The sequence below is a fragment of the Pristis pectinata genome, chromosome 2, assembly GCF_009764475.1.
Source record: "Pristis pectinata isolate sPriPec2 chromosome 2, sPriPec2.1.pri, whole genome shotgun sequence".
Classification (NCBI taxonomy): domain Eukaryota; kingdom Metazoa; phylum Chordata; class Chondrichthyes; order Rhinopristiformes; family Pristidae; genus Pristis; species Pristis pectinata.
In genome coordinates, this window is record NC_067406.1 from 42,035,702 (window position 1) to 42,048,094 (window position 12,393).

Consider the following 12,393-nt stretch of genomic DNA (forward strand, 5'->3'; position numbering starts at 1 on the left):
TCCCTGTCCGTGACAATTCTAAAGGTTATGGAGCAATGGTCACCGTCCCCCAAATGCTCACCCACCGAGAGATCTGTCACCTGACCTGGTTCATTACCTAAAACTAGATCTAATATGGCATTTCCTCTAGTCGGCCTGTTAACATACTGTGACAGGAATCCGTCCTGTACACACTTAACAAACTCCGCCCCGTCTAAACCTTTGGCACTAAGCAGGTACCAATCAATATTTGGGAAGTTGAAGTCTCCCACTATAATAACCCTGTTATTTTCGCATCTTTCCAAAATCTGCCTCCCAACCTGCTCCTCAGTATCCCTACTGCTACCAGGCGGCCTATAGAATACTCCCAGTAGAGTAACTGCTTCTTTCTTGTTCCTAACTTCCACCCATACTGACTCTAGAGAGGATCCTTCTACATTATCCACCCTTTCTGCTGCTGTAATAGTGTCCCTGACCAGTATCGCCCCTCCCCTTTCTGAATTGCTTCCATTCCATTGCAGCCAGGAAGTAACATATCTTTTTAGCACAAATATGATTTTACTTGTTCTGTAAATTGTAACTTATTGTTTAATTTTGCCATATATGCTTTCCTGAATGTTGGGCAGCTGCTGAGTTTCTGCTCCAGTCCTCCTTCTCCTCCCTTTAAGCATTGATGTTTGTCATTTCTTTGATTGCTTTTTAAACTGTTTGTAAATAAACTCAGAATAATTACATGTTTCTCACCTCACAAGACTATGACTTACTCCTCTCCTGCTTCTTAACTTTTCTTAACAGCCTTGTTTGTAAAAAGTCCTACCTCATAGGAACATAGGGGCAAAGAAGCAGGAGTAGCCCATTCAGCCTTTTGCCACTTCCTTACATTATATACATTTACACTGATTCTCTCAACATCCAAACATCATTCTTTGTCTTGAACATTCTCACTGACTGAGCCTCTACAGCCCTCTTGGATAGAGAATTCTAAAGATTCACTACCCTTTGGGTGAAGAAATTTCTCTACATTTCAGTCCTGAATGGCTGACTCTTAGTTCTTAAGATGGTGACATCCAAACCAAAGAAAACCTTATTCCTGCATCTACCTTGTCAAGCCCATTGAAATGTTACTGTATATATTTCAATGGGATCACCTTCTGTTCTTCCAAAATGAAGAAAGCATAAGCTCGTCAAGTCAAAGCAGAATCACTCTCAAAAGAGATATCTGTACTGTATTTCAGAGATGATTCCTTCTTATTAATATTTGTCTCAGCTTGTCAAATTTACATTCACATGGGCTTAATTAATTCATTTAAATTATTTATCCCAACCTCTACAAGCATGAAGAATGTAATGCCTCTTATTCTTCAAAGCAAATGTATAAAGTGAATAGATCAGTAATCTCCTTTTCTCATCAGGTTCAAAAACAGATAAATATAATCAGAATGATTTAAATTTCTCATGATATCTTATTCAGGCAATCTGAAGAGACTGAAGGATTTTCAGGCCTTTCAGCCCATCGAGTCTGCGCCGACTATCAAAAACCCATTTACACCAATCCCACATTAATCTTTTTTTTCTCATCAACTCCCCAGAGATTCTACCGATTCACCAGCACACGAAGGGAAGTTAACCAACCAGTCTGCATGTCTTCGAGATGTGGGAGGAAACAAGAGCACCCAGGGGAAATGCTTGCTGCCATGGGGAGAATGTACAAATTCCACTGAGGTCAGTGTCATTGGAGCTGCAAGGCTGCAGTTCAACTAGCAAATGATCCATTTCCCCTCAGTTCAGAATAGGACCCTATTTTTGCTCGAAGTTGAATGAAAAACAACTACCAAAGCTGTAACTTAATACTGAGGTCATCCTTCTTTGTGCCCTTATGGGGAATGACTATGTGGGAGGTTAAGTTACTGGAATAAACTAGAGTATTGATCCAGAGACACAAGTTTGAATCTCAACACGGCAGCTGTGAAATTTAAGAACAAGTAATCAAATAAACCCAAAAAGAGAAAGGATTCTCATCTTGTCTCTGTTGTATACAAGATTTTAGTAGAGGTTTCCACAAGGTCCCTCATGGTAGGCTGATCCAAAAGATTAAAGTACATGGGATCCATGGTGACTTGGTAGATTGGATCCAAAATTGGCTTGGCCATAGAAGATAGAGGATAGTGATGGAAGGGTGTTATTCTGGCTGGAAGTCTGTGATCAGTGGCATTCTGCAAGGATCAGTGCAGGGACGTTTATTGTTTGTGATATAATGAATTGGATGAATTAATTGAATGAAATGAATTGGATGAAAATAGGTGGGCTGATTAATAAGTGTGCAAATGACAGAAACTGGCTGAATTGTGGATAGTGAGGAAGGTTATCAAGGGATTCAGCAGGATATAGGCCAGTTGGAAATGTGGGCAGAGAAATGGCTGATGGGAGTTTAATTCAGGCAAACAGGACCCTTAGTGGCACTGATGTACAGAAGGATCTTGGGGTGTAAGTCCATAGCTCCTGAAAGTGGCAACTCAAGTAGCTGGCATGGTAAAGATGAAATATGGCATACTTACCTTCATCGGTCAGCGTGTTGGGAATAAAAACTAGAGAGTCATGTTGCAGCTGTTTTAAACTTTGGTAAAGCCACATTTGGAGGACTGTGTGCAGTTGTGGTCACTGTATTACAGGAAGAATGTGAAGGCTTTGGAGAGAGTGTAGAAGAGGTTCACCAGGATGCTGCCTAGATTAGAGACTATTAGGTATAAGGACAGGTTTGGAGGGCGACCTGATAGATGTACATAAAATTATGAGAGGCATAGACCACAAGATTAAAACAATTAATTTATGAAGATAGAACTTTAGGGAATACAGGAGAACGGTTAATTGAAAGGACTTTAGATGGTACCTGAAATCATTCAGTTCAGAGGCTGAGGGAAGGAAGGAAGGAGAACAGCTTGTCGATCCACCCAGGCAGTCAACAATGAGGATTGTAAAGGAAAGGTGAGAGGGGTGGCAGAAGGGTGGTGCTCATAGGAAGAGATGGTGGAAAGGTCAAGGTGTGCATTGGCAATGCGTGCTATATAACATCACAGTAATTTGAGCACTTTCAGCAGCTGAAAGTCCCACCAAGCAGGGAGGTTGTATTCCACTCCCCATTTCAAATCCTGCATTTCTTTAAATAACTGATTCCTCTGTGAAAGAAGTTGCTGAACTATTGTCAAAGATGCATGATTACAGACAGTATTTGTTTCATACGCAACATCTGTTAGCAAAAAAATGGCTTAAAACCACCTCAAATTAGTTAATTTCCTGCCCTTACTAGCACCATTCAAAATTCTGAACAAATTTGTGTACGCTGGGCTCAGACTATGTGACCAGAATATTTGCATTCAAGTCTGGAAGGGGCAGTCATATAAAAACATGTTAGTCTGAGGTCATATAGGTGATCCTTGGTTTTTGACATAATGAATTTGGTCAAAGCCACAAGCATCCACTCTAAACTTATTGAAGTTCCAAAATGTATTGCAAATAATGGTTTCATTTACATTTAGAATATTGGTTTAGCTCAGTGGTTCTCATACCACTTGGTAACTAAAGCAGAACAGATTAAATGGGTATGAACCACTTTGGAATGTCAAAACTTTTCTTTTTCTCTTTCAATACAGCTTATAATTATTTTTTTGTTCTTTTGTTAAAGGAGGCATATGCTACTATCAATAAGATAGTTTGGTCTGTCATGGCACAACAAAGAAGCCATGCATCCAAAGGACACAGGAGTACAAGAAAATAGGAGGAGGAGGCCACCCGGCCCCACAAGCCTGCCCTGTCATTCAATATTATCATCAATAATCTAAGCTGGCCTCAACTTCTCTTCTGTGCCAGTTCCCCATAACCCTCAATTCCTCTTCCTTCTCTGACAGTCACCCATGGTCAACGATGACTTGACTTACTTACTCTCCAGTTTTGAGGTTCTTTAGTGGTTAATGAGGTCAATCCTGGAAACCTCAGGCTCCTTCCACACATATAGACAGGGCAAGTGGGTGGCTAGTTTGTGAGGTGATGTGCTCCTTCCATTACTTATGCAGGGCCTGTGTGCTCCTGACTCACGGGATTGAGGTTCTCAATATCATCTTGAATGCTCCTTCTCCACTCTATATGGTCATGGGACAGAGGGCCCAAGGTTCCAAAGAGTCAGTGGGAATATTGCATTTCTTCAAGTCAGCCTTGAGCACAACTTTGAATCTATTTTCTCTGTCTTTCTAATAATCTCTTCCCATGACAGAACTTGGAATAGAATGCCTGTTTTGGGAATCTGGTGTTGGGCATGTACATACACTTAAAAGGTGAGTACCATTGATTATTGGTTGTTTAGATCACTTCCAGTTGCAGGTTTGCAACTTGATGGTTGATGAATTAAATTACAGAAATGCCTTTATTTTCTTTGAATAAAAAAATCCTTGTATGACTGAATTTTGGAAGAAGTCCACATTAAAACACAGATAAAATAAAAATTCACCCCTCTTTCTGTTTCCATCTATTTCTATCCCCCATAACATCCCTGACAGCCCTTCTGTGCTAACACCATAAAACAACCCTTTGTCACTTCCAGATTCTGCTTTTTCAAAAGCTCTCCTGGCAAGTCTGCCATCTTTTACCCTCCACAAACGTCAGTGGGTCTATAACTCTGCCCATCTTACAGTAAGTCCTATTCACAGGTGACTCCTGTTCTAGCTAACAGACATTGGCTTCCTTTGTGGCGATGCGAACAATTTAAAATTCAAATCCCTCCAGAACCTTTTTCCTCTCTAGGTCTAATCTCCTCCAGCCCCACAGCTCACATCCATGCTGGTCTCTCATGCATCCCTGAGTTGCACCGTCACGGACATCTACATCTTCAGTTCTGGAGATATAGAACACTACAGCACAGTACAGGCCCTTCAGCCCACAATGTTGTGCTGACATTTTATCCTGCTCTAAGATCTATCTAACCCTTCCCTCCCACACAGCCCCCTGTTAAATTAAATTAAATTTTATTGACAGGGTGGTAACAGACCCTTTTGGCCCAACGAGTCCACGCTGCCCAATTTAAACCCCAAATTAACCTACCCGTACGTCTTTAGAATGTGGGAGGAAACCGGAGCACCTGGAGGAAACCCACGTAGACACAGGAGAACGTACAACTCCTTACAGACAGCGACGGGAATCAAACCCCAATCGGTGGTGCTGTAATAGTGTTGCGCTAACCGCTACACTACCGTGCATTTCTCTGGGCTCTTGATTCTGGAATTCCCTCCATAAGCCTCTCTGCTAATTCATCATTCTATAAATCAGAAGTCAGTTCAATCGTTTCAATATATTTTATTTCTCTTAGCAGTTTTACCTTTAAGAGGTGTTCTTTCTACAAGTGAGGATTTACACTCTGCTTCACTGTGTACTCCTGCTGAATTCCCATTAACTGTTTCAACAAGCCTCACTTCCTGTACTCATTACCACTTTAGGCATATTGTGCAATCAAATTCAGTTTTAAACCAGATCAATACAGATATATTTAGCCAAGGATAAATACCAAGTTGCAAATTTTTCTTTCAATAAGCAGTATAGAAACCGTGGAGATAGAGAAACAACATAATTTTCATTTCTTTAATCCTGAAGCAAATTTCAGCTGGTGCTGGGATGAATAAAATGGAAAAGAATGTTGTCTGCACACCAGCTCTCATGGCATCACCAAAGATTAGCATAAACACTCACATCTTCAATACATTTCAGGGAGACCTCACACTCCACAAAGCAATTCAACTTGGAAAATTAGTCTAATTTCCATTGGCTCTTCCTAGCCTGACCTCTATTTTCTGTTGTAAAAATAGTTTTCCTTCTAAATTCTAATGTCATGAAGAAAGGAAGTGCTGATAACCTTTATCAAAATACTTGTTCAGTGTCAACGGGGGTATGGTATCCTGCTCTGGACTACACACTTTTGAAAAGTGCAACTCAAAGGAAATGCATTAAAGATATACTGCAATGATTCCAGTAAAGAGGGATTTTAGTTTTGTTAATAAATTGGACATGTGGGGGCTCTTCTTCTTGGCACAGAGGAGTTGCAATGGAATCTGTTAGAAAGTGTTTAAAATCATGACGGTTCCAGGAAGAGTAGATGGAAAGAAACTGTTCCCTATAGTGGATGGGTCAAAGACCAGAATGAAGGTGATGAGCAAAAGGAACAGAAATATCATGACGAAGAAAACCTTTTCTTTGTCTTGTGCAGTAGGTGGTTAGAATCTGGAATGAATAGTTGGGGGGTGGGGGTATAATTAGTGGAGGCAGATTCAATTATGGCATTCAAAAACGAATTGCTTAAGTATGTAAAAGCAAAAGAAAATTTTAGGGATATGGGCAGAGGACAGAACTGCTAAGGACTTTCTTCCATGCTGGAATTTTTATGCCATTCAGTGATCTGATGAAGCTTCTCATACAATTTAAAACTGGATACAAGGGGCAAATTTTCAGGTGTTGCTCTAATTCAAAATACTGATTTCTATTTTACATGCATCACAGTTTTTATTTGCACCGACTTTAACAGGGCTGCTGTTTCGCTACTGGCTGTTGTATGCCATCCTACAGTCAAGCTCAACCCTTGAGAGTGCACCAAGGCAGCTGCGTGGTTTAAAAAAATCTCAGCTGTTCAATTTAAAAAAAGATCAACTTGACAGATTTACAATGGTTATGTGGTTTGACAGTGTTAATAAATACAACGCACTACGCATGCAATGGGGACTTGAAACTCCATGTTTCTCTCAGACCTGAACTCCACGTCTGAAGCACAGTAGGAGCTCAGTGTGAATCAGCAGCAGTTGGATTTGTCACTTCTCCACTGTTTGGCGGAATAATAATAAAGCAGATGCCGCACTTAAAGTGGAAATCTACCCCGAGTATCGTTAGATATTGAGGGCCGGATTGTAAATCCAACACTTCCATTTTTCACACTGTTGCGCTAACATCTGTGGGTCCGCGAGGTCAATCGATGAGGCCTGGTTTCTGTGTCTACACCCCACCACCACTCCTCCTCAGGCCCCTCTCCTGGAGTGCCCTGATGGTCTTTTAACAGCTCCCCACTATCAAAGACCTCTTTAAACTATTGCTAATCATCTCTGATAAATAGAAAATAATTAAAACAAAGAAACATAAAAGACCTACTTGCATTTACCCTTTAAGTTAAGGTGGGTGACCTCATTGTGGTCATACTGCATAAGATAGAGAGACCCAGATGCAAAACAAATCCAGTCCCTCAACTCAGGACACAGGTCTTTTGCTCCTGGACTCAGTGGTGAGTCTGGAGTGAGGTTGGACAAGCTGGCATCTAACCTCCAGCTCACCTCTGACTTCTGCCTTCCAATATGCAGGCACAGATGTCAGAGAAGAGCTGGCCCTTGTACTGCTGTTACCCAGCAATTTCTCTGGAACCACCAGCTAAAGTCCAGTTCTTTCCATCCTGTTATACAAAAGCATGAAATAAAATAACATACAATATTTGATAGTGCAAATAGTTTTGGTTACAGTCCCTTCAAAACAAGTTTAACTTGCAAGCAAACCCCATGTGTCATTTTCCAATGAATAACATATCAGTTATTATCTTAATAACTGAAATCACCCAGTTAGAAACTGAAGAATGTAGTTTCTTGTTGCAAGCTACATCAGTGACTAAGTAAGTGTGCTTCAGCAAAATTGTTATGGTTTCCATCTTCATCTCAATTGTGTCATACATCTTACCTGAAGACTTCCTCGAGGGCAGTATTCTGTTACAATGCAAATATTTGGAGTATCAATGCAGGCACCAATAAACCTTGTCAAATGATTAAACTGCACATCCCGCATCTGTAACAGACGAAATGTCAGGTACACTTGAGATCGAGCATAGAGCTGATAAGACAGTTTCTGAAGACACACAGAAATTTGAATACTTACATGTTTTAGTTCAAATAGCACTTGCCTGGTGAGCTCAATTCTTTTCTTATTCACATGTTTTATTGCAACTAAATTACCCTGAAAATACAGAGGAATATTTTATTAATTAAATTGTTGCAGTGGCAGAGATAAGTAAAACGATTGTCGGCATAAAACATTTATTTAATTAATTTACAGAAATGGCATGAAACATTTTAAGAAACATTTTCTAGTTTTGAATAAATATTGCAAATAGTAACTTGACCTTAGCAATTTACTTCCATGTTGTATCATTATTACATTCAATTTTAAAAACATTTATTATCAATACAGCAAAATACAATTTAACACAAGTTGTATTATCCAAGAGCATGCAAAGGACTAATTCATAAACACTTCTCATTGGCCCAGGATTTGCTCATGACCAGCATACAAATCAAATAGTGTTCAGAGTTCCTTGAGTGACATAGCACGGAAACGGGCTCTTTGACCTACTGAGCCCATGTCCATCATCAACAACACATTTACATTAATCCTTCACCAGTCCTATCTTATTTGCTCCACAATCACCACAATTACTTTGATTCTACCACTCATCTACACAGTAGGGACACTGCTGCTCATTGTACATGATGCCCAAGGGTAACCTATTCAGGATATTTATCCAGTTGGAGGAGTATGAATATCATGCTAATCACAAATAGGAATTAATCTAATTCATTTATTGATCTTAAAAATATTGAATTTTCATGAGAAAGGTATTGGTAAGAATTAGGATGACAGGCAAGCTATTTGTATATAATTCCAGACTTTGCAATAGTATCTGGAACTTACAGCAGAGAAATAGATCATTTGCAGCAACAGTTCCCTCTTGGTGTCTATATCCCATATTATTACTCATATTCTAATTGCCTCTTTCCATCCTGCCTCCATTTCCCTCAGTTCCCTCCTACTTCACACGAACAACCATTCCATGAAGTATGCAAAAGCAAACGCTTAATGGTAGCACTTGAGGAAAGATACTATTTAAGGAATACAAAGCAATATCATGCAGCTCCTGACTTGATTTTAGCCCCTTTATTACTGATTTTCTGATGAAGTGGAAGACGGAGATTAAAACATAATTAGAGAAATATTGTGTTCAGTTCTGGCCACCATACTGCAGAAAGGATATGGTAGCCTTAGAAAGAGTGCAGGAGAGATTCACCTCTAGAATGGAGGACTTTAGTTACAAGGAGAGCTTGGATAGTCTGGGATTGTTCTCATTGGAATGTAGGAGGCTTAGGCATGACCTTATAGAAGTTTATTAAATTATGAGGGACATAGATAGGGTATATAGTCACAGTCTTTCTCTAAGCCTAGGGAAGTCTAAAGATAGAGGACACAAGCTTAAAGGAGAGGGAAAATATTTAAAAGAGATCTGAGGGGTAATTCTTCCACACAGAGGGTGGTGGATTTATGGAACAAGTTGCCAGAGGAGGTGATAGAACATAGAACAGTACAGCACAGGAAAAGTCCCTTCGGCCCACAATGTTGTTCCAAACCGATTACATCAGCAATAAAATGTCCAACTAAACTAATTCTTTCTGCCTACACAATGTCCATATCCAGCATTCCCCACACATTCATGTGCCTGTCTAAGAGCTTCTTGAATGCCCCTATCGTATTTTCCTCTACCACCACCACCCCAGACAGCACATTCTAGGCACCCACCACTCTCTGTGTAAAAAAAAACTTGCCCCGCACATCTCCTTTGAACTTACCCCTATCACCTTAAGTACATGCCCTCTAGTATTACACATTTCAACTCTGGGGAAAAGATACTGGCTGTCCACTCTCATGCCTCTCATAATCTTATGAACCTCTATCAAATCTCCCCTTAGCTTCCGCCGCTCCAGAGAGAACAACCCAAGTTTGTCCAACCTACCCTCAAAGCAATACCCTCCAATCCAGGCAGCATTTTGGTAAACCACTTCTGCACCCTCTCCAAAGCCTCAACATCCTTCCTATAATGGGGTGACCAGAACTGAATGCAATACTCCAGATGCGGCCTCGCTAAAGTTTTATAAAGCTGCAGCTTAACTTCCTGACTCTTAAACATAGTGCCTCGACTAATAAAGGCAAGCATGCCTTCTTTATCGTCCTATCAACCTATGTAGCCACTTTCAGGGAGCTATGAACTTGGACCCCAAGATCCGTCTGCTCATCAACACTGTCAAGGGCCTTGCCATTAATAGTGTACTGTCTCTTTACATTTGATCTCCCAAGGTGCAACACTTCACATTTGGCCGGGTTGAACTCCATCTGCCATTTCACCGCCCATATCAGCAACTGATCTATATCCCGCTGTGTCCTTTGCCAGTCTTTTACACTATCCACACCACCACCAATCTTTGTATCATCTGCAAACTTACTAACCCGCCCATGTACATTTTCATCCAGGTCATTTACATACATCACAAACAGCAGAGGTCCCATTACACATACCACTGGTCACAGACCTCCAGCTAGAATAAGTCCCATCCATCACTACCCTCCATCTTCTACGGGCAAGCCAGTTCTGAGTCCAAACAGCCAATTCACCATGGATCCCATGCATCTTAATCTTCTGGGTGAGCCTCCCATGAGGGACCTTGTCAAATGCCTTACTAAAATCAAGGTAGACAACATCCACAGCTGTACCTTCATCAATCACCCTCGTCACCTCGTCAAAACACTTAATCAAGTTACTAAGGCATGACTTCCCCTCCACAAAGCCATGCTGACTGTCCCTAATTAGGCCATGGTTTTCCAAATGATTGTAAATCCTATCACTAAGAATCCTCTCAGTAACTTCCCTACTACTGACATGAGACTCACTGGTCTACAGCTACCAGGATTATCCCCGTTTCCCTTCTAGAATAATGGAACAACATTAGAGGTAGGTAAGATCACAGCATTTAAAAAGCATTTGGACAGGGATGTGGATAGGAAAGGAATAGAAGGAAATGTGCCAAATGCAGGAAAATGGGATTAATGTGGGTATCTCAGTTTGGCATGCATGAGTTGGGCTGAAGGGTCTGCTTCTGTGCTGTACAACACAATGGCTCTAATATAAAAACTGCAAATTTAAATTCTAAATCCAGGGTAATTTGTGTATGATGTAAAAGGAGCAAAATTTCAAGAATACTTCTACAACTTTTTAATTCTGTAACCAATTGAAAAAAGTTGTAAGTAATTTGAGGGCTCGAATCAAGGAAGGATGCTGCAAAAATTATTTACAAGTGTTAAATATTATACAATTGCTTACAATTATATGAAATTGCTTAGGAATTATAACTATAAAAATCTATTTCTAAGCTTCGGGAAATAACCTTTGAAATTACAATTTCTCGGTACTTCATTTATCTACATCCCTACTGTTTATCATGGAAATTATCCACCGGAATTTATGCCGGCAGAGCCATGCATAAGATATTGGTGACATATACAGTTCTTTTTGTCTTCTATATTTTACGTTCTTTCCTTTGTATATATCATTATACATTGTTTCTTTTGTTTGTATTATACCCATCTTCATTATCTGAATTACAGTGATATTACATCATGAGCATAGGACCAAAATTTGAGGCTTTAAGTTATTCATCAGCTTGAAATATTATGACAGATAATACAGCTTCCATCATGCTATTAAAACCACAATGAAAGTAGCACTGACATGATAAAGGAACTGGATGTACACTTTTTTCAGACACTGATGCAACTTCTGTGTGTAGGTGATATGAAATTAATTAATTTATAGCTTTTCCACACCTTGTAAGAATCTATCCGCTTTACATTTACTACATTTATTTGAATTCCGTCTTACTGTATATTGTTCATTCTACATTTTTGTGGATAGGCTACAAATCAAGTCACAGATCACTGACTCCCTCAGCTACATTGATTACACCTACTTTCTTCTCATTGTCCAAGACTCAGAACACTTCCTCTGAATGAAACAGTGATTTACCAGTAATTCTTTCAGTCTACTATACTGTATATACGGCTTAGGAAGCAGTATGCCTAAACACAGAGCCGGTGACCATTCTGCAGAATATTGCCATTCAGTCTCAAAGCGTGACTCTGAGCTTCTGGTTACCTGTCACTTTAATTCTCCCATCTCACTCACACTCTGATACTCCTACACTATTTCATTAAGGTTTAATCATGAGCTTAACAAGAAGTATCTCATCTTGTGATTAGACTTACTAAACATTGATTTAGATAGTCATTCTGCAATTTCTATTTATACCCACCATTTCTTTACTTGACCAAAACCTTTTTGCCTTGCACCATCAATTCTCTTTTCACTTAATCCCTACTGCCTTCTCCCCTATTATACACTTCCCTATTGGTTTGCCTTCATGCCCCCCACACCCTCCCCCCAACTCTCCACCTTTATTCCCTGCACCCTGATTATATCTTTAACTCTTTGCAAGTCCAATGAAAGGTTGTGGATCTGACACATTATTT

The 12,393-nt window shown here is 40.0% G+C and overlaps 2 protein-coding genes across 3 annotated transcripts in view; one reads left to right on the plus strand and one right to left on the minus strand.

Moving 5' to 3' along the window:
- LOC127579985 (involucrin-like) overlaps window positions 1-12,393 on the plus strand; it is a 513,761-nt gene that overhangs the window by 143,984 nt on the left and 357,384 nt on the right. The window lies entirely within an intron of this gene.
- npr2 (natriuretic peptide receptor 2) overlaps window positions 1-12,393 on the minus strand; it is a 132,720-nt gene that overhangs the window by 52,023 nt on the left and 68,304 nt on the right. For both annotated transcript variants that reach the window (XM_052032917.1, XM_052032926.1), the window contains exons 11-12: window positions 7,921-7,998; window positions 7,726-7,830 (exon numbers count right to left, since the gene is read on the minus strand). In XM_052032917.1, the coding sequence (XP_051888877.1) occupies window positions 7,726-7,830; window positions 7,921-7,998 (183 nt within the window). The remainder of the gene's footprint in view (window positions 1-7,725; window positions 7,831-7,920; window positions 7,999-12,393) is intronic.